We start from the raw sequence: 24,264 nt of genomic DNA, 5'->3' as shown, positions 1-24,264 counted from the left end.
ATCGATAAAATCGTTCGAACGGTATTTCCTTTAAAATGTTAGGGTTTTTTATTCTGAAAAATTCGTTTTTCTAGCCAACGTGAAAAGTTTTTAATCGAAACAAACAACAAAACTGGTAATTTTCAAGATATAAGCATTTTCTAAGAAATCGAAAGCAAATGAACGAAGTGAATGAAGCCGTATGAGACAAAATAAACATCATTTTATATTCGTACAAATTTCATTGACGATACGTTAATAAACGAAAGCGTTGCACGTAAATTAAATTTGTGTATAAAAATATACGTGCTAATTTCTTCGACAAGTTTTCAAGTTATATAGTTTGATAAACTAAGACGAATTTTTAAAAAATCTCATTTCTATTTTCACACAATAATAATTGATCGTTTTTAAACTAACTTGATGTCAGTTTCTAAGTGAAATAACTTGTTGTTAAACTTCTTTTCTTTTCTAATCAAACTTTTCTTCATTTATTAATTTTATTTTCACCACATCACAATTGAAAATGTACGTTGCATGTGCTCAATGAGAATACCTTCAAATTGTGTTGTAATCACCACAGTTGAATAATTCCCATTTCCCAATGCCTCCCCATCTCGGAACAAAAGGAGAAAAAAACGATCATGATTTTCTGATATGAAAAAAAAAAGCGTTGGGAAAACATAGCTATTATGTTTGGTTTTTATATCGATATTGCTAATGAAATCACTTCTTATAAGAATAATAGTTAATTGTAGGAAATACTCCAGAGGACACTGTATTGTAAAGTTTTATTGTAAGTATACCTTGTGATTACAGAAAAAGCTCAATGGGATGTTGTAATTAAAATTTTATCCACATGATAGTTGAAAAGTTCATAATCAAATTTTTAACACATCAGCACTATAAGCATTTTGCTTACAATCGACTGAAAACTTAAATAACTTTAATTTTTCAAAAGATACATGTCGAGAAAACTTTTCCTATCTTCATATAATTTTATTTCATTTCGATCTATTGAGTTTTTCAAATTTTTCAACCTGTCTTCAGTTTTAAAAATATAATTTTTTTCAAGTCCTTTATGAGAATTGTAAGCAAAACAATATTAACTTCGGAAATTTTCAGGCATCTTCGTGTACTTTCATTTTAATATATTTCGAACTCAGTAAATTAAAAAACCTGTTTTATTTCTATGAGTTATTCATACATAATTTTTGTAAAAGCTGGAAGCGCTCAATTCGAAATATCAAGGATGATTCGGCACGCCTCAAGCCCTTTCAAATAGTCATGTATGAGTAAATCCTAGAAATAATTATTTTTTACTTTTTAGGACAATTAAAGTCGATTTTTTAAAAAGGCTTTTGTTTTATCTTTTAAACTAGTTTGAAAAAAATGATTTTAATTGAAAACTATGAAGATATAAGTGTACATAAAAAGGTGGTCAAAAAAAAGTTTTGTAAGAGAACTAACCAAACCAAATAGATAAGGTCGTATGAATAATTTTCCACGAATGCCGATGTAGTCAATTTTCATTAACACAGAGTACATAGAGTAATGTTATTTAAACAACCTTATTATACATTAATTTATAAGTACAGAATGTGTAAGGTTCTTATGTGTCAACTATACCCTTTAATACCACTTTCTCCACTATGTATATGCTCAGCAAGTTCAATTTATATAACATTTTAATAATATTAGAAAAATTGTTTAATTGAAACAATTGTTTAATTGAAATTGTTGACCCTTGCGGGTAAACAGTTATGTTTACAAAAAAAATGTTTCAAACAAAAGTTTTTTTTTTATATTGAATATTTTTTACAATAAAACTTTTTTTCTATCTCTAACAGTTTACAAGATGGGTTCTACGTACCCAAGACCCAATTTACCTATGTTGCTTATTAACAAACTCGGCCTCACTTTTTATGTCCTGAGCACGCTATAAAAATTTCAGCTTAATATCTTTTTTTGTTTTTGAGTTATCGTGTTGACAGACAGACTGACAGACAACCGAAAATGGACTAATTAGGTGATTTTATACACACCTATACCAAAATTTTGTTGGTAGCATCAATATTTTTAAGCGTTACAAACTTGGGACTAAACTTAATATATCCATATATATTTAATATGGCTCAGTATAACAAAACAAAGGTTAAAATTAGCTAACACTAGCTTACTTTCTTAAACTACCTAACCTTTTTATCGGCGTAAAAATCCATTTGCCTCCTTTAAAAAAAAACACTAAATTTTAAATATTCTCAGGTATTTCCTCTAACTCCAAATTTTATACAGACTTTTACACAATTTATCTTGTAACACATTGTATTCTATCCCCTATATCGCACATGTAAATACCATGATAACCATATTGGTGGTTGGTTATAGTCAATTCACTATGTTAACAATACCCTCAAGGGACATACAAATGCAGGTACAATAAATCAAAGGTTATGCTGTTTGGGAAAACGTTTAGATGGGTCAAATTTGGTTATACCATCCATTCTCTCACATTGATTTTCATTTTATTATTTTGGAAGTAAATTTATATTATTTGGAGAAAATTGGACAGTAAAAAGCTGTTTTCACAAAATTTATCGATACAGATTTTTCGCTACAAATATTATTCTAATAACATAAATTAAACATTTTTAAACGTGCTTGTTATTAGGTAGTTGTATATTTTTACGGCGATAAATTTTGTAAATAAAACTTTAGAGACAATTTTTACACCTAAAATTATCGTTGCTATTTTTATCTTTTTGCATTTCCAATTTTGATGAACATATACGACACGATTTTTGAAGGCGGCACTAAGAAAAACAAATATATTTGGAAATCAAACACTCTATATATTCTGAAACCAGTTGTAGCAAAAAATGTTGGTGATTGTAAACCTACAGTATTGTAAAAAAGTTTTGGTTTATTGCACGGTACATATTTATAAACCAAGTATAATATAGATATTGTTCTTCAATCATCAAATGATGGATCTTCGATGTACTGAATGAATTAAATTAAAATTTTGTTTTTTAATCATTGACAACCTTATATTTTTATGGTATTTTTATAAACTACAAGATTGTATAAATATTTTAGATAGTTTTTGTATCACACTCTCTAGATTTTTCATTTAGAAATTTCCAATTGAAAAGGATAACCTATATGATTCATGATTTTTCCGGCAACTTTGTACGATAAAATAATAATAAAAATTCCGATGACCTAGGAATGTTTTGTGATTTTTGGAAAATTTGTTAATCAAAAAATGTATTTATAAAGTTTTATTGAAATTCCTAGTAGTATTATTCAATCCTTGCATATCTCATTAAGCACACAAAATTTTACGCTTTTCGAAATTCTATTTTTCTACTGTAGAATATTTCTAAAAATTATATCTAGTGTGTCAAATATATTTTAACAATAGTAATATAGAAATTTTTCAGAAAAATAAAAAAGAGAAAAAATACTAGCGAACTTCAGGAGAACTATCTGATTTTTGTCAAATATTTCCAAGAATTTGCGTTAAATTGAGAGATAATACAAAATTCAAACTTTTAGTGGAAATAGTTCAGGTTTTTGTCTCATTCTGTAATAGAATAAATATCATTCGCCAACTATTTGTCGGCATCCTATACTGCGGTTATTTAGACGTTTATTTAACGTTTATTCAGTATATTATAAAATTATGTTTGGTTTATTAAAGCTATGCTAAATTTTATTGATAGTTATTCTTTGTGCATTATGTTCTAGCTCAATTAAATGTTACTGTAGCATGTCAGTCATATTTGTTATTAATTTCAAAGTGATTGATTGTAATTAGTTAAATAAATTCAGTTGTGATGAATTGAGAAATCTAAATCGAATAAATTTGTTCTATCGAATGCTCATTCATTATAATATAAATTAAATTCTAAAATATAACTTGATATTTCTAAAAAAAAAAAAAAAAAACAGTACGTAAAAAAGATCCAGTAGTGTCGTAGGACACTCGGTAGGAACTATATTTATTTTCGTTCCTTGGTACATTATAAATGTATAAATGTAGCGCTTTTAAAACTAGGTATGCTTAGACTTTTAAGATAGCAACATTGAGTTAAAGAATCTTATGCTAGTTGGAAAGGTTCTTTTCGGGTGGGTATTGATCCATTATGACACTGCCCAAAACTATTTCAATTTACGATTTTATAGTACAATACCTGCATTCCGTATCAGAATATGATGACTTATTATCAGAATATAATCCACTATCAGCCGATCGTTGAGAAATTCTTGCTGAACGACGAATGGACGCATTTTTACCCCTTGCTGCATTGTACGAAGCACTTCTAAACAAACAAACAAAACCTCAAAATCTAACAACCAGCACATCAAAATTATTTATTTACCTGGACATACGCACTGAACTACGGCCTGATCGTAAACCACGTCTTGAATGACGTTTTGGCTTTTTTGTGCAAACATAACAACATACCCGCCAGTATAAAAATCGAAATGATGTTGCCATTATATCACCGATATTTGATAGACATAAGAGCATTAGCGGTATACCTAAGATGGCATAAAATATGGTGACCACTTTACCCCAATGTGTTTTGGGTGCAATATGTCCATAACCTGAAATAAACATAAATAAATTAATAATTAACTCAATTTCTACTCCTCCAGAAATTTGAATACAGTAACAAGGAATGACTGAACTCTTTACGAGAATTGAAACAAAGCATTAACAGACCATAAATCTTTGGTCCCAGTTTGGTAACTGCTCTGTTTCACTGGAAACCCCGATGTCTAAAGTAAAGTAAAAATAAGAGACCCCACCAGAACGTAAACGATAAGAAATTTTTTGTGGATATCACTATGTCTGTATCGGTGTGAATGCCATATTGATTTGATCATAAAAGGAGTAGAAACATAAGCAATAGTTATGGCAAACGAGTCAAAGCAGTATGGTGGTCAGGATCATACTGGTTGGCAATATCCACAATACTTCTGATGGATAGCTCTATTCAATACTGTAATATTAATTATACTATCATGTCTCTATACCATACCAACATTGTATTAAACGCCATATATTTCTGTTAGCTGCACATATTTATCATGAGTATAAGATACCGTATATTTCTCGGACTTCAAAAGAAGTAAAAAATTTGTTGACATAGGGTTCAGCTAGACTAGCAGCTCAAAGGCGCCCACTCATAGTTAAAAATTTGTACATTTTTGCTTCTGACGATATAAAGTCTCCAATAAAATTTTAGGCGATTAGCTATTATGAGATGGGTATAAGAGCTATAAACATTCTTCCAAGTAAAAGTCTTCCAAGTATACAATTTCCGAACTTGCTACTCCCTAAAGCTGCTATTGACAATTTAACGGAACCAATATTTTATAAAAATAGTTTAAATTTTCACACACAATTGAGCCTTAATGCTTACGTACGCCATTTTGAAAGCCACAATTAATTATTAATTAAAATTATAAATATATTTCCTGCTAATTTAAATTAGTTTAAATAAAATATTTCAATATGTGCATTTATTCTAGTTAAAACATTCTAGTTTGTATTTCTGTGAATCATTTGAATAAACAAAGTTGGTAATTCATTTAATACACGTTACTCTGGTTGGTTATTTCATTTAATATAGGTAGAGGTACGTTATATGTGTTTATTTATAGAATTAAAATATAACTCTCAAAATTAATAATAATCAATCATTCATTATCGAATAATACCAATTTATTGCATAATATATGTGTATAGGTACAAATTACCTAGAATTATATGTTGAAATAATATTTCGATATATTTATCAACTTAATATTGTATATGTTACTGATAAAGTATATAATTCTATAAAATTCGTGGTCAATTAAAACAATATTGTATTCCTTTAGATTTAGAGTATAATATAATTGTTAGCGAATTGTCGAAGAGAAAATGGAGCTATTGCTTTTGTACTGATGATGGAATTTTGAAAAAGTTTTTCAATCCTACCTAACTTTAATTTTTTGGTGGCGAACTATTTTTTTGGAAAATTCGCTGACATTGTAACTTTCTATAGGCCTAATTATTTCTATTAATCCGATTTTGATACTTTTTGGGTCAAAATTACCCTATAAACCAAGTTTTATCAAAATCCAAAATAAAATTTTTTTTTTATTTTCTCGATTTTTTCGAAGGGGTACCCCTTAAAAAAATTGCAAAATTTCGAAAAATTTTTTTTATCTCCAATTTCGATAAAACTCAGTATATAAGGTAATTTTGACCCAAAAAGTACAAAAATTGGGTGCATTTGATGACTGAGTGTTTAGTTTTTGAGATACGGACAAAAATCGATCCAAATATTGCATATCTCAGAAACTCTGCATCCAATCATTAAATTAACACGATTTTGATACTTTTTGGGTCAAAATTACCCTATAAACCAAGTTTTATCAAAATCCAAAACAAAAAATTTTTTTGCAAATTTCTCGATTTTTTCGAAGGGGTACCCCTTAAAAAAATTGCAAAATATCGAAAAAAAAAATTTTTCTCCAATTTCGATTAAACTCAGTATATTAGGTAATTTTGACCCAAAAATTACAAAAATCGGGTGCATTTGATGACTGGTCGAATAGTTTTTGAGATAAGGACTAAAATCGGACCAAACATTTTTTTGGAATAGCTCTTCCATTATAATCTATGAAATACATACGATATCATATACATATATTTCCAGTTACATATATACGAATTAAGTTAACATATGAAGTACTATTGTAATCTAGTTATTTCATATTTGCGGTTTATTCATAATTAAATATCCTGGATAATGTCATTAAAACATGATTCATTCATTATGTGAGAACTTATCGAGTTCAGATTTTTTGAGTTTTGTTCCTAACCAGATAGCTTTCCTAACCAGAGAAAATATGCAAAAATTAGGGAAATTCAAAGCTTTCCTAGGTCTAGGTGTTGTCCCATTTCGTTTTGACAACGACTATAAGAGTCTTAAATTTGCAGCAAGTATGCACGACAAGAAGACGAATAACTCAATATCAAGCCAACCAATTTCCATTTTTCTTTTTTTTGTGAAAAATTAGTTAGTGTACTTCAAATTCACTAAAAATCACAAAAAAAAAAAACTTTTAACAAAAAGAAAACCGACTTCAAAAGAAAAACTTTTCCAAAACAAATTAAAGTTAGTTAGTTAAAATTATTGTTATTTTTGGAGTCGGTGTCAGCCAAGCTAATGTAGCAAACTGTTCTGTCAGAGTTGTTTCCTTGGCTGACACACACTCCAAAAAAAACAATAATTTTAATTACATTATATTATCGTTATTTTTTTACTTTTTAGTGCATATTAATTTGTTTTGGAAAAGTTCTTCTTTTGAAGTCGGTTTTCTTTTTGTTAAAAGTTTTTTTTTTTAAATTATAAATTTTTTTTTATTAATAAACCTGTACCATAACTTTTATGTATATTTATTATTTAATTAATTATTTATAATTTAACACTAATGACAAAATAGTGACTAGAAACATGTTTTTAATAATATAACACATACGTTACTTGTAATTTGTAGTTTGTTTTTTCTGTTTTTATTTATTTATTTATTTTTTGTTTTTTGGAAAATTTAAACATGTCACATAATTTATTAAATACATCAACAAAATTAATATATTTTCAACATTATAACTGGGCTTATATAAAAAAATATATATATTTAGAGTTTGTAAGCTTTTGATCGCATCTGGATTAATGAATTAGCAACTTCTTGAGCACTGAAACTTCATTAATCTGTTTCAAAAATTATACATCAAGTTAAATAAACTGATGCAGTCTCTTGAATATTTTAATGTCTAAATTCACCTAGAATATTGTAAAAAGTACAGTAGAAAGTTACTTGGAACAATTACGTTTTGAGTCGTAAGGTTAAAAAATTAATTGTACCTGAATTCGTAGATTTTTTGTTTTGAATTTCATCATTCTCATTTTATTGTCATTTAGTGTCATAATTATTTTTTCTTATAGATTTCTTCTTAATTTTTGATTGGAATGGGGGACACTTGTGAAGGTTTTTATTCTGTGTAACTATCATATCTAAATATTTGATTCGTTCTTTCGAAAAAAACTACGTTTTTGTCGGGTTTCCTATGTTGACTTTACTTTAGACATCAGGATTCTATTCAAGCATGGCAATTTGGAGGATCATCGCCAATTTTTAGTTTTTTTCGGGTACGTAACCCTAAATTCGCACATGACAGCTTAAAACACTCTCCATTAAATTACCTTTCAAACAAAACCAAAAAAGTCAAAATCGGTTAATCCGTTTAGGCACTACGATACCACAGACAGACAGACACACACACACATAGCGGCCAAACTCATAACACCCCTTTTTTTTTAGTTCGGGGGTTAAAAATTAGCGAAAGACATGTTCATAATAATGTATCAAAAACTCCTTGTACAAAAATAACAAAATATAAATATATTATAAAACATCACATTATCCAGAATGTCTGCTGTTGTTTGAATACATCTATAGTGCTATAAATTTTAATGAATACCGTAAAAAAAGGCAGCATAACAAATAAAACAACAACAAATAAATCAACAATTTTTATACATTCATCCCAAAAAAAAAAATTCGAACACGAAAAAAAAATTTTAATATTCTATTGTTTTTTCGATATACATGAAAATGTCAAGGAATCATTTAAAAAATAATTTATTATCAAATATTTCCTTAACTGACAAAATATATTATTAATTTATTAGAAATTAATCATTAAATTATTTTTTGTATGGGAGAAACATCGTTTTTTAATCGGTTATTATACGTCTAATGAAAAAACCAAAATATATATTTAATTTTGTAGTTTATTCGATGTTCAAGATACAGTGTCTCAAATCCCTAAAACTAGAATGAAAATTTATTTTAATATGACAAATGAAGTATTTTCTATTTTAATCAAATATAATAATCTGGATGCCAGTGTGGCTAAAAATTTATTCTAGTTAAAAATTTCCTTTGGGAAAAAATGATATCTCTGATCAATTTGTCAGACAGGATTAAACATACTAAACACACATATACACTCAAAATTGTGCAAACTTGTAACACCAAAAGGATTATTCAAGAATTGATTAAAATAAGGGAGAATTTTCAAGTAAAAACGGTGGTTGCCCGACTTCGAATTTGCCATATTACGCATAATAATGTAGAACTGGATACCATGACAAAATTTGATGAAATCAAAACTCATTAAAAAATGAAAAGAATATATATTTACTTTCATACAAACTACTGTCAAAAAGTTCTAAATTGAGCAAAATTACTAAATTTCCTTACAAAATCAGGTCCTTATTTTATCCTCTTTGGCTTTTGAAAACGTGCTAAATATTTTCATTCAGAGAGGCTATATTCATTCAGTTAAGGGAGCTGAAACGACAAAAATAGTTAGGTTTATCAAAAAATGACAAGTTAATTTTTCCATTTCCAAAGAAGAAAAGAGAATATGAACCTCTTATGATTTTATAGTCCATCAAAATTTGGATAAAGCAATACCATTAATTTTTTAACTGGATATCCGTATCGTAATACTACAGCATCCCTACATCCTTTTTCATAGATTGAACGAACCACATTATTGTTATTGTTATCAGCATAAACTGTTGATAATTTTTTGGACGAAGATACTATGAAAAAGAATTCAAGGATAATACATAAATTGAATACTTATTAATGATTTTTTTCTTTTCTTTTTTAAAGGGATCTAATTTTTTTTTATAAGATTGATGTTTAGTTTATGGATTGTGAAAATTATTAATTATTTTAAGCGAATAATAGAGTAATGCTAAAAAATTACTTTCAAATTTAATGAAATTTTCGATAAATTATTTAAAATAACAGTCCATTCAAAAAACCTTAATGTGGACATCAAGTGACTCAAGCCAGGGATAATCAAAGTAGATATTTCTATTAAAATAGAAAAAATTGCAATATTGATTGTATGCTGTTCAATATTATTATCATTTTTTTGTACAAGAAAATAAAAATAGATAACTTAATAGCTCAAAAAGTGTGAATTTGTCAGTATTTCGAATTTCGATGTTTAAGTTTATCTTACAAACTTATTTTGAATTGAATTAACTCAAAAGCAATATTTTCAACTTATTAAATTTTATATTAACATTTTTCTACAAAATATGAATCATATATTAGAAGAATGTGAGTACAAATTCATATTTGTTCCATGTGATTGGTTAATGATGAGTTTCCTTCACAATAATGTAACAAAATTAGGTATGAACCTCAAGGTACTTCCATATATAGAGTGTTTTTTTAACATGGCATGTAAAGAGAATAAAAACATGTATGACAGAAATTTAACAAAATTCTAAATGATTTTGTTTTTAAATAAGAAACACTTCATACAATCTAAGAATTTTCTTAAAAAACAATACTGCTCGCATAAGAAATCAGTTAAAATATCTGATATTTGTTGCCTCGATCACAAGCAAAATACAATTTTTTTTTTTAATAAAATAATTTTTTTCAAATAAAAGCTTTCTTTTCCTAAAAATATAGGATTTTATTTTAAAAATGAAGTTATCATTTTAACTAGATCCTACTCGCCTAAAAAAAAAACATGCATTTGGATTTGTTCGAGACTTTCAAATAATCAAACTTTTGTTAGAACCATTTTTTTGTATTTGATTTTTTTAGTAATGTCATATACTGAATTAATAATATACTGAAAAAAGGGCCTACTGCTTTTAGGTTTTGTTTATTTAAACAATAACGTCAAATTAATATTTAATTTTTGGATCAAATATTACCCAACCAAGGTAAATTTAAAAGCCAAGCCTTTTCCAGGATGAAAATTATTTTAGATGTAGTCGACAAAAAAGAGTATCCGTCATTCGACAAACTAATAATTGAAACTAGGATATCCGACAGCAAATATTTTCTTACTTTGAATTTTGAACAAATTGATTTTTACATTTAACTTGAAAGATTCAATGAAGTTTCGTCACCATTATCTTAAATAAACCATTTTGTATGGAGGTAAAAAATTAAAACAACTTCAAACATATTCGAACAAACGATCATCATATTTTCAATGGTTGCAATGCAGTGACGAGAACACCGAGCAGCTACATGAATGAAATGAATGGTGGAAAGATTTGTACATATTCAAAAAGAAAATTCCACCTCGAGACATGTAATATTAAACTTTAGTTGTGCATAGACAGACGTTCTTGGTGTTACTATGTATAATTATGTATGTAGAAGTTGCAACCAAACTATCAAAGCCAATATTTCGTCGAGAGTCTGAAAAAGCCGTAAGATCATAAAGCCGTAAAACTTGATTGATTAGTAGTTTCGTATTTAACACTAATCTTGCCTTGTGTTTAGCTTGGTTTGCCATTTCCTAATGAAATGACTCACGCCAGAGCAATGCTTGCAAGTTGTTAAAATTTTTATATCCAAATGATGGTTCTGTTCGGCAAAATGGCCGAGATTATATTCAATCATGAATGGCATAAAATTTTATCATTCCATTAAAGCTGTTACATTAAAGTTGCATTGATATTAAAATATGTTTCGTTGTTTTAATTTAAATTTAAGTTGTTAACATCTAAAAAAAACACCCAATTAGGCAGTGTCCCTAAGTCATTATTTTCGATAACTTAATTCTCAATCTCCAAGATTATTTCTTAATACAAAATACTTGAAAAGTTTTCTGAGAAATTTTATCAATCGCAAATAATACGTCTTTGCATAATTTTGCTAGAATTATCATAATAATACCGTTTTAACCAAATATCGACGTCCAAGCACTATATGGACTAACACTATACTGATTATTATTACCTAACTACTTGAAAACATTACTACTACTCTGTACACGGGAATGATGGTTGGTATTCGAGTTGAAGTTTTTTATGTTTAAGAGAAATTTTCATATACGTATTAGGTTTTGACTGACGCGACTATTACTCTAGCATCATGGTGCTACTCTCATAACACAAATTCAATGTATGAGATTTATACCCGAATATGATGTGAGTTTTCGTGCAAGCAAGTATATATTATGTAATGCCTTTCTGTTCACTGTGGTATGTTCTATGGTAATTGTCTGGGGTACAAGGTAATTGATTAGTAATTTTGATGATATTGTTACGAGTCTGATGTCATGAGTGGCTGTGATGGTCGTTTCTATAAGAATACAATTAAGTTTAATGTCTAAACACGGTTATGTTCACTGCAGGGCTCTCTACCCTTAAACCAGCGGATGATCAAGAAGCTTCCAATGATACCTCAATTGTCAAATTATGATAAGTAGCTTAGAAGTAATGAGAGGACAGATGACCATACATACAACATTTTATTAATGTGAAGCTTCATGTATAATCTGTATATGTGTAAATACGATGTATAAGTATTATGTATAGTTACACGTCTTTCGCCAGAAATAGTGTTCGTAAACATGAAAATGGTTTTAAAACTTTTAAAAACATTTAAAACTTGACTATAATGGATATTCTAACTTAAAGAGAAAGGGGCAATAGCGAATAAATATGATTTAGTTTGAGTAACAAAAATGAGATGAGTCAGCGAATTAAATTAAACAAATTTCCTTAAAAAAGTGGGTGTTTTTCTAATAACATGTTGTATAAAGTTCTTAATTTATTATGTATTAGCAATTATTCACGTTTACATTGTACTGAATTATTAATAGTGAGCTTTGAACATGCTGCCATAAAAGTTAAACGTATACGTCAGCTTGAGTAAGAGTGTGAGCTTGAAAAGCATTTTTCATGAAATGCGATGATTCATTCATTTATAATAAATATTGTTTATCTATAGGGTAAGACCAATGCTGATAATAAAGGTGTGATGATATTAAACAGAAGGTAAAAAACTGAAATTCACGAATGGATTTCGACATCTGATGATTTGTCAGATGATATTTAAGGTAGTTGATCCGTGATTTTAATATATTAAGAAATTTACCAACCTTGGAAAATAAATAATTAAATATAGGTATAATCACACCTTGATAAAATTTGAAGGTGATTTACCACACCGACACGCACAGAATGAGAGAAGTGTTAGAAAATGTAGGGAAGTGTATAAACATCTTTCTTAAGAATATTAAAAAATAGAAAGTTATTCGCCAAATAGTTTCATTGAACAATAAGGGATAATCGTGATGTCGAATTGGTCATATTATCCATGAAAATGTAAAACTAGAATTGTTTCCATGACAAAATTTGAAAGTTAAATGAAAATTGATTTCATTCAGAGGTTGCCCATCTTCTTGTAGCAAAACAAAGTTTTATTTGTAATCTCTATGGCGATACCCATGTATGACATCACTAGTGGGTATCTTCGTTTTTGTTTAATTAGGAACGTTCATATCTTGCATACCAGTAAAGATTTTTAAAAACCAACTTCATTTTTCTGCACGTCCAGTGAGGATTCTTCACCTGAAGTGATAAAAAAATCACACATTTACAGGACAACTATAGTAGAAGTATTGTGTCTAAGACTGTCATTGTTATATGAAAATAATAATCATCTATAATGTATAGATTTTTTTTTCTCCTTTTCTTTCGTGCAACCAGACCTTACACATTAACATTTTTAATTTTCTTGTACTTTATACTACATCACACACAATAAAATGAATAAAATAGTGCTATCGTTTTACATTTTTAATTTAATATTAAAAATAATATAATCTTATTATTTCATTTGCTCTTAAATAAATATCTAGTTTTTTCACTTTTATACAAAAATTTGCATTCTTACATGGATTTGAAAGAATAAATTTTCATATGATATTTTTTAATTAAAAATATTTAAGTTATTTACGGATTGTTTTAAAACTTTAACACTCAGTTAAAGCTGCTTTTTCACTTTAAAATTCTTCGATATTTTCCTGGTCATATGAAACTGTTCTCGTATTCAAAGTTGAAAAGTATGCGAGCCTTGTTTCATATAAAAATTGCTCATGAAATATAGTGAAAAATAACGAAATTTTGTTTTTAAAAGTGTGTGGAAATTGGACATCCAAAAAATTATCTTTCCAATAAAGCCAGTTTTAGATATTTAAAATATTTTTCTTTGTTTTATTTCAATTTAAAATTACGAACTTCTAAAATTCCAACGCTTATAATATTATTTATTGTGTTGAGATTTACTTTTGTGGAATTCCATATTCAAATTAAAATAACAAATGTTATATTTTTATTATTTTTATTTATTTTTGTAGTACATGTAATTCCATCTATTTGATCATCTTCAAAACATAAAATTAACATTAAAAATTTTACAAGTTTATACACTGTTTGCTTATTATGTAATTACAGCTAATAAAAAAACAAGTTAACAACTTGTTCAATATTTTGTTACAAAAACATATTATTTTACTAAAATTATTTCTATTTACATTCAAGGTCAAGTGGATAAAAATTATTCTAAATATTTAATAAATTTTTTTTTTTTTTTTCAAAAATTTGTAAATATATAATTTTATAATTTTATTAGGCATATAGATAATTTCTGATTTTATTTTTTGAACATTTTTTGACTAACTCTGGGAAACCATAAGCATTTAAATATAATTATATATTAATTTATTGATATAATCAACAATCAATATTAGTAAAATATTCAATATTAGTCAACAAATAGCTAAATTATATTCTCTTCAACCCTAAAACATTGTTATACAAATGTAATATTTACCAAAATTTACACAAATTTAAACAAATTTCTATTTCTCTTTAAACCTATAACATTCGTTTAAAATTACTATTTATTATTACGGAATTCACATTCTCAGCAATTATGTAAGTCGTATACCTCCTTATAGGATAAGCCCCATTAAGGATGTACGAGCTCCAGGGAAATTTTGGACAAAACGCTTGATTTTTTTTTATATGAAGTTGGACTAAGTCTCAATCAATTCTGAAAATTTTAGATGGGGTTGCCCGATTATTTAATTAAATAAGTGACTTCAAAATCAGACATATTTAACATTGGTCTTATGGGAAAACGGTAGATGGGTGATATGTTTTCATAGATTACTTGACGTAATTACTTGACAATATAAGACGAAAAGTTAGAATAAAATTTTTCGATTTCTGGAGTAATTTTCACAATACCGAAAATTGAAAACTTTGTTTAATTATTTAGCTTTCGATATTTCGTAAACCGAGGCATATAACGAAAATTTTATTCATATTTTTCGTCTACATTCATGAAGTTATAACAAAATTCATAATCAAAGTTGAAAATAAGATACAAATAATTTCAACCATAAGTCTTAACTCGCCTTGGCGCTCGTAATACCCTAAGTAATCCTTTGAATTTAAGATATTCTGGCATAGTAAGAAATAATGCGACATTTAAAAATGAGAGAAAATATATTTCTCTAAATAGTAGTTGTATTAGGGCAGTAAATCTGGTAGCACTACAACGCACACTACTAAAAAAATGGGTGTTATAAGTTTGACCTATATGTGTGTGTGTCTGCCTGTCTGTGGCATCGTAGCGCCTAAACGAATGAATCGAGTACGAAATTAGGGTTCTGACTCGAATCGGTGAATAAAGGCGAGTATTCTTAGATATGTTTCAAATGCGAGTTAAGAATTCCATAGCCGAAAAGTTTGTCGGGGGTTTGTTTAATTTTGTAAATTTCACTTGTCTTTATATAATATGTTTAATTAGGAATCTCATTGTACCATTGTATGTAACAAATACATTAATGTGTAAATATTAAATACGACAAATAATAATATAATAATAATAATATGAAGTGTGGTATGTAGCAATAATATTTATAAAATATATTTTATTTATTGTTTTATTAATTATATTATAATTAATATATAATATTAACGTAAACACATCATCATCATCAACAGTACCTAATATTCAATTTTCATATTTATTTATTTGAATATTAATTATAATTTAATAAATAAAATGTATAATATTATTCATAATATGACAACAATTTATATATCCATATTATACACATATTTTATAAATTCATAATAATATAAACAACAATATTTTGTATTCGGCAAATAATAACACGTTAAAAAACCCAAACAATAGCAACACGTTAATTTCCTAACTTTGGATTATTTTGGGTATTAAGGCGCAAATAAATATGAGCAAAAAATAAATAAAATTCGCTAAATCACTTCGAACTAAAGGCTATTCTTACATTATTGGAATGATATTTTGCAAAACTACTTCTGCAATCGTTAAATGAACCTTTTTTTCACCTTGAGAAACGAACCTTACCAAAATTCAACATTTTTTTAGCTCTGATTCGTGTAAGAATCATTTAACGATCGGGTGTTTACTTTCTAACATATAGCCGGAAATTGTAAACAGAGGTGATATCTCGAAGCTTATTTCATCCGTTTGTACATTTGTTACTTGTCTTCCAATCTTAAAATCAACCAAATTTTCCTGTTTTTCGATAATTCCAGATAATTTAGACCCAAACAGCAAAAAACCTCCCTCTAGTAGAATCTACCCCTTGTAATCCGAATCGAACTGAATCGTTTCGAAATTATAACTTTTCTCATATAATTTTGGGCTGTATTTCAAAAACAATTCCCTCAAACGTCAAATGAACATGATTTTTGCATTTTTTGGGTCAAAATTACCCTTTAAACCAAGTTTTACCAAATTCCGAAACAGAAAATACTTTGCAATTTTCTCTATTTTTTCTAAGGGGTAGCCCCTTAGGAAAATTGTAAAAAAAAATCGAGAAAATTTTTTGAATCCTATGTGGGTAAAAATCTTTGTTTAGAGTTATTTTGACCCATTCAACACATAAATCGAGTCCATTAGATGACTGGACGTTATCTTTCTAAGATATAAAAGGAAATTGTTTACGAAAAACGAAAAGCCGGAGCAATTTTGGTAAGGATAAAATTAATTAAAAACTGACTTTCTCCTTATGACAAGAGCCAGAGGGCAAAGAACATTCAACCTTTATCATAAATATTTGTTATTACAATAATCAAAATTTTAATATATAATTTAAAAGCTTCCAAATATTAATCATATTTTGAAAATACGGATATGAAAATCACAGCTTTGACATTTGATGATATGATGATGAAATTAATTAACATAATATCTATTATTATCATTTTCCAATTTTTACTAACTTTGCATAATGGTGTAAAAGAGTGCGAAAATTTTATACCAAATCTTTTTGGGGAAGTCAATACAGAAATTGTTTTTTTGTTCCTATAGATAGACTGATCACAATATTTGTCGACGTTGATTATCCTCTTGACACTCAAAAAGACACTTTTTCGTGATAAATATTTCAAAATCTTGAGCTTGCACCTTTAGTATGCTACGGAACCGTTACGATTTTCTTGAGTGAATGTAGAAAAAGTAAACTAAATAAATTATATTTCTTAGAAACAAAGTAAGACAATATTTAAAGTTGAAACGTTATTTTTCCGATCGTTTCCAATGATTATGAATTTCTATCGAATTCAGACAATATAAAATAAAATTTATATTTAATTCATATGCATTATGTTTTATAAATAAAATAATATATACAATTTTTCTAATACTGTTGTGTTTATCTCGAATACACTCGAATTATTATTATACTAACAAGCGAAGACGAAAACGATCATAATATAATTATATGCTACGTTTAAGAACAGCACAAGATAAAAAAAATATACACGATGTTCAATGTGGATAAAAATCTCTCCGTAGCTCTAACGAGTTATTTGGATGATTGTACGTGTAGTTTTTAAGATATCGAATACGCGAGTTGATGTCTCGAACAAATTTTTTAGTAACTTATTCTCTCTCTCAAAGTCATTCTTCGGTAACTTATTGATCAATCGCAAAGTCAACAAGATTTATATATCTATGTACTATTTACAGTAATTAGGAAAAAACTTAAAAATTGTATTCCATTGTCGACTGGGCAAATAGGTTTTGGGACATCGACGTAACTCGTGTAAGAGATGCTATATCCCGGAGTTATTTTTTTGGTTAATATCTCAGAAATTAATCGTTTAATCAACCATATTCGGTATTCAAATGAATTCGGGGCAGCACAAAAAGAATATTATATTTGATGCTGTAATAGCATAGATAAATATTCATCTTTCATTCAATTTCAAAGAAACAATGTTTCGCTTTCATGGCTCACAAAATTTGAAGCTAATTAAACCCAAACCTCGAACCCAAACATCGATGAAATCGAACACCGTGTATACATTATTAGATCTATTTATTCCAATTCATTTCTTATCTAACAAATTGAATTTAAATTCAATACCAATTTCATTTCGTTACAGTTTTTTTTTTTTTTTTTTTTCGTTCGCAAATACTTTGTATTCTCGATACGTTATGTTTTCCATTTATTAAAATGGGTATTTATAATGGTATATACACACAAAGAAGGCAGAAAAAAATTTTATTTAATTTATTTATAAGAGTCGTATTTTTATATACAACTTGAGACAGATTCGAAAACTGACTTTATGAATGTAAGTACCGAGTCATTTAAACTGGCTTCAGAAAAAAAAGAAAACTAGGTTTAATGCGATACACCGGACTCAAGCACACCTACGAAGAAACTCAGATCATTATTATTGGTTATATAATCTACCAGGGCTCTCTCCAAATGGGCATGTTTACTAAATTTTTGGTGAATAATTTTCACCTGAATTTGCACGGGCAGAAAAGTGAAGTTGGTTATTGAGTTATTAAAGTTAAGGTAGTACCAGCATGAAATCACTTTTCGACAGATTTGGCCGAATTTTTTTTCTCGGGTTTATAATAGCTTTATTTATGAATTCCTAAAATTTCATAATTTTTGACCGTTTAGATCGCGAGATATTTAAAGACAAAGTTCGCGATTTTGAGGGTCATGTCCCATTTAAAGCATGTAAAATTTCCGGTCTCTCCAACTATTTTTTATGATATTATTATATATTGAAGAAAAAGTAGAAAAAAATGTTTATACAATACAATTCTAAAAAAAAAAATTTAGAAATTAATTTTCACTTTCGAGATATTAATTTTGACGTAAATTGATCGAAATTGGGACGTTGGCATAATTATTTCCCATTTTAAACGGTCAAAATTTCTGAAACTTTGGGAATTAATAGTAAGCATTATTAAATTCTTAAATTTAATTTTTCGTTAAATTCTGTCGAAAAAAAAATTGTACCATTGCTTTAACATAGAAACTGCAAATACCATGCTGGAACATCCTTAAGTACGAAAAAATGAACGTTTGAAATTCCTAATTAAGCAAAAAGGAAGATATAGATTAGTAACGTCATTGACCAATATCATCAAAGATATACAAATAAAAAAACTTTGTTTTGCTGAAAGGAGATGGATAAACAATCTTTGAATGCTTTATAACTTCTTCGTTTTTTAATCAATTTTAATTTCACTTTCAAATTTTATCATGATATCAAGTCAAGTTTTACATCAAGTTTTATGCGTAATATCGGAAATTCGACATCGGACAACTACCGCATTATACTTCTTCCAGCCAGCTACCTCCACCATAATTATTTTTATTTATTTTGTATAGTGCTTTCGATTTCTTTTGTTATATCGGGGGTAGATGGTTTTATACTTCTTTCTTATCATGTTAGTTACAAACTAAAGTTAATGAGTAGTTCATAGATTGCAATTTTCAGCAACTTTCATTATCGAACACCGGACACTCTAATTTATCAGGATTTTGAGATTCAAAAAAATGCTTTTCTCAAATAATATTCTTCCTATAAAAGTAAAAAAAATGCGCAATCAAAAATGGATTATATAAAATGAAAAAAGAACGCCTTTCCTACGAGAAGCAAAAATTTTCATAAAGTGTTCAGTCACATAAGCACTCGTAAAGCTCGTAAAGCAGAGTATTGAAAATCTGTACGAAAATTTAAGAATTACAGCATCACCTTTATAAAATTTGACAAAGAAAAAGTTTTTTTACTATGAATAACCCTGTAATTTTGAATCAAATTCAACTATAGTTTCAAAATAGATTCAACTAAGCATAGAGCTTTGAAAATTTTCTCATTTTAATAATATATAGATATGAGGCAATTTAAAATTATTGTTAGTATCAACTTTACACGATATGTTTACCCATTATATTTTATATACAAAATAAATACTTTTGTTTTAATAATCAGTATGTTTACTTTAGCCACCCAGCCAGTCAACCAAGCCACAATCACCTTGATCAAGGACTTTATTGTTTGATTGTGTCTGCGTATCTGATTAAGACAAATTATATTATACTCAAATAATATTATAACGATTACTTTGTGTCGTATCAATGGTTATCGATTTGTACACAAATATTTACTATTTATGTGTTATATTTAATTCTAGCTGTGTTTGATTTGGAATTTCACTCAACCCCCCCACCCAACCTGACTCTCTTTGTTTAGGTGACTGATTTGTTGACGATTGAGTGGGATGAATCTACTCAACCTTCCAGTTGAACCTACAAAAAATCTTAGTGCGTGGACACATGAGGTAATTTCGCAATTGCATATATAGATATCGAAACAGAATAAATTCTTCCTTCCATATTCAATAGGTATAATTTACTCTCCTTACAGAAAATTTTCTTATTATCGCAGAATGTTTAGTGTTGCTAAAGCAATACCAATATAGCCGCCTGTATATGTTAAACATATAAAAAATCCTGGAAAGAGCTTTACAACTTTATCCTCTACGAAAGTTTACGTGATTTAAAGGGTGTTGAGTAATGTGTCCTAATTAAATAATAAATGGTTCCATCATTGCTAATGTCTCGATATCAAAATCGTTCTCGAATCGGTAGAGAATGAATCATAGGAAATAATTCTTGGGCTATAGAAATATTTACCACTCCCATCATGTGCTGACAGACGTCGAATATACTTCAAATAAAAGCTATTATTGCGATAAAAAGATTAGCTATAATAAAAAGTATATTTAATACTTAAAATCCTATTTACATAATATACCACTCCTGAAATCGAATATGAATGGCTGTTTTGTTTATTTTCAAGCCTAAATAAACTGTTTAAAATAATAACAATTGTAAATATTCAATATTTTACAAACAAACTATGTCTGTATAATATTATAATAATATTTAATACATTGCCATTTAGTGAGTCCAACATAACTAAACAAAATATAAACACCCCTTATTATATACCGTATGTCAATCATAATATTTTTTATCAGGAACAGTTTTCTTCTTTAGAGTGTTCTTCTCTTTCTTATCAATGACAAGCTCGGGTTGTCGTGTAGATGACTCTGAAGGTCAACATCCAATTCAGGGTGTATAAAACATTATTTTACCTCCCCTTTTAGTTAAAAATTTTCCTGTTTTTTAGCTACTATATATTATATATAAGATGTTTCAACTTATCCACTAAAATGGCCCTTATATGGTGATTTAAATGGGATGAAGTGAATAAACTACATCAAAATATATTTCTAACGATATAAAATACACTGTACATATTTACAGACTATTATGGCAGCTTACCTACTCTCATGATAGCATTAATTTCATTAAACAATATTTTAATTTTATATTTTGTATGTATAGGATAATAAAATACAATTAATCTCACGTTATTGTTTGCATTGTGGTGATCATTTTACAGAGTGTTTAATAAATATTTGATAATTTTAATAAAACATTACTTTTAATTAGTTTATTTTTATAGGGTGGACGTATTTTATTAGGGTATCGCAAGCAATTCCATTAACTTTATATTTCACGAATAAAATAGGTATACGTTTGTGAATTTTGAGTTATCGCATGTATTTTTCGGAACATTTGTGTCACATACGTAATGGAACATATCTCTGGAATGAAGTTTTATATTAATCTGAAAAAGGTACTGCATGACCTGAAAATCCATTTTACTCACACTGATCGTGGAAAAGTGCCATTATTCAAATCGATTTATCTAAAAATAATGATTGACTTGTGGGAACTGACTATACCCAATGTTGTTGCTTAACTTCAGTGATCGGTCTAGAGCCGGTTTTTTTGAACATAGTATGTAAGTCACTTGGTATGCATGCCGTTCTTGAGTTGACGACCAAACCATGATAACCACCAAACTAAAATTTTTACCCCATTCTAAAAAATTATTATAATAAAATCGCTCAACGTGGCTAAAGAAGTTTTAACTTCAAAAATTAAAAAGCAATAGTATTTTGTAGTACTTTAAACTTGAGATATCTCAAATTATTTTTTTCAATTACAAGTTTGGTTTAACAGCGAAGAATTACATTTGTCGGTTCTATTAACCAAATTACTATATCGTAAGTACATTAGAAACTTTTCGACTAGACTGAAATCCTTTACGTTCTTGAAGTCAAAGTTCACATAAACATAAATAGTTTTTGCTTTTCTAACATTTAACACAAATAGTTTGTATAAATATTAAAGTTATAATATTTAGTTTTCTACAGAAACCTGAAACATTGTTATGTATAATAAGCAGTGTTGGATTTAGGTTTCCCGATGTTCTAGTCTACTCTTTTGAAGATTCAGAAGAAATCCCATTTTCTGAAATTCAATTTGAAATATGTCATTTCTTCTTCGTTCTGGCAACGTTTTCGAGATTTTATTTAAAGACAAATGAATTTCAGTTATTTCCAAGCGTTGGAATACATCTCGCACCTGAAAGGGTTTAACTGACGCTGAATGCACGCCAATAATGCAACCGAATTTCTGCCTGTCTTAAAATTATTCCTCATTAAAACTCCTCCTCAGCTTCATTGAAAACTCCTCCCAAATTCCATGTAGCCTATCGTAGCCTTTACTGCACCTATCGTACTTTTTCTATCCTCCTTCCTTCAGTTGGAAAGTACTTTTTTTATTACCAAGTCCTAAAAATGTAAAATTAGACTTGATACCATGATAACATTTGAAAATGGTCTTAAAATTAATTCAAAATCAGCAATTTTTACAGCTTTTTCGTAAATGCTTTACGGGTAAACCCAGTTAGCGTAACCTTTTTCAGGTGCTAGATATACTTCATCCGTACCCTTTTTCAATGAGACATATCCAAAATTTTGATAATTTAAAACAATAGTTTACTTTGACTATCATCAAATCCGGCACTGATCACGATATAGAAAAGTTATTAAACATATTAACTTATAATAAAACCGTGTAAATGGGAATGGGTGTTGGTTCTTTTGTTGCATAATTTTATTGTTGGAAAACAATTTTTGGTTACGGTTATATATTTACATAAGTGATATTAATTAACCAATATGAATAATTTCATATATGAAAGGGTTTAACAATATGTATATATGTTCGTATTCAATGTGATACATAGGTAATAACCTGTTTAATTAACTGTTTACATTATGTAAAATAGCTTATGGATACATTAAAGATATGTATACATATGTAGTAGGTATCAGGATATCAAGTGACGGACATAGATGGTCATCAATTCAGGGGCCTTCACTTCAGGTACCTTTATTAATAAACAAGTTTATTAATAACCAATCTTATATTTTATTCCTCTAACCTGTTTTTTCCTGTGTACGCGATATCTTCCTCATTCCTTTATTTCATTAATTATCAATCATTTTAAAGCTTTTCGTGCTGGCAAGTAGACGTACGATCTACAAATGTAACCGATTAGGAAACAAAATGCTACGGAAATTATATTCAGGTTTAATGTTGATAATTATGTAATTTGTATATCATATCTGTAATAAAACTGCTTATAAATAAAAAGCAAGTAAATTACTATTGATATTTTATGTCACTTATATATTATCTCAACCTTTTTTTATCCTCAAGTATCGCACTATGGAATCTCCCACGGATCGGGCTAGTATTTTCTTTATAGGTATATTTGATATCTAGGCTTTGGTCAATAATTCAATATATCTCTGTAAGTAGAACGTTGTAAAAAATTTAAACTAGCTGCTTATGTGAGTTCAACCCTTATGATCCATACATCAACTTCCTAGGTGTGGAAAAAACCTTTCTACTACATAAAATACTTCTTGGGATAGAGCTGTGAGGCTTGGAGGTGGAGTTGTGTGGCTTCCTATAAAAGAGGTACTGAAATCAAAACCAGGCAATTGGTGAAAATTTTTAAAAATTCGTCTGTCTATTTTTTGTGTTTGGAAAAACTAACCGAGGAATATAATAACTGTTGAAGTGATTTACTACAACTTTACTTTCATTTTTTACTCAAAATTTCG

General features: G+C 28.0%; 1 protein-coding gene across 1 annotated transcript in view; it reads right to left on the bottom strand.

Annotated features, from left to right (window-relative positions):
* The window catches only part of LOC123300518, an 88,786-nt gene that overhangs the window by 7,820 nt on the left and 56,702 nt on the right, over positions 1-24,264 (bottom strand). Inside the window, exons 4-5 of the mRNA XM_044883102.1 lie at positions 4,368-4,596; positions 4,179-4,307 (exon numbers count right to left, since the gene is read on the bottom strand). Coding sequence (XP_044739037.1) covers positions 4,179-4,307; positions 4,368-4,596 — 358 coding nt within the window. The remainder of the gene's footprint in view (positions 1-4,178; positions 4,308-4,367; positions 4,597-24,264) is intronic.

This window comes from Chrysoperla carnea, chromosome 5 (assembly GCF_905475395.1).
Source record: "Chrysoperla carnea chromosome 5, inChrCarn1.1, whole genome shotgun sequence".
Taxonomy (NCBI): Eukaryota; Metazoa; Arthropoda; class Insecta; order Neuroptera; family Chrysopidae; genus Chrysoperla; species Chrysoperla carnea.
This window is presented reverse-complemented; position numbering and strand designations above follow the sequence as displayed.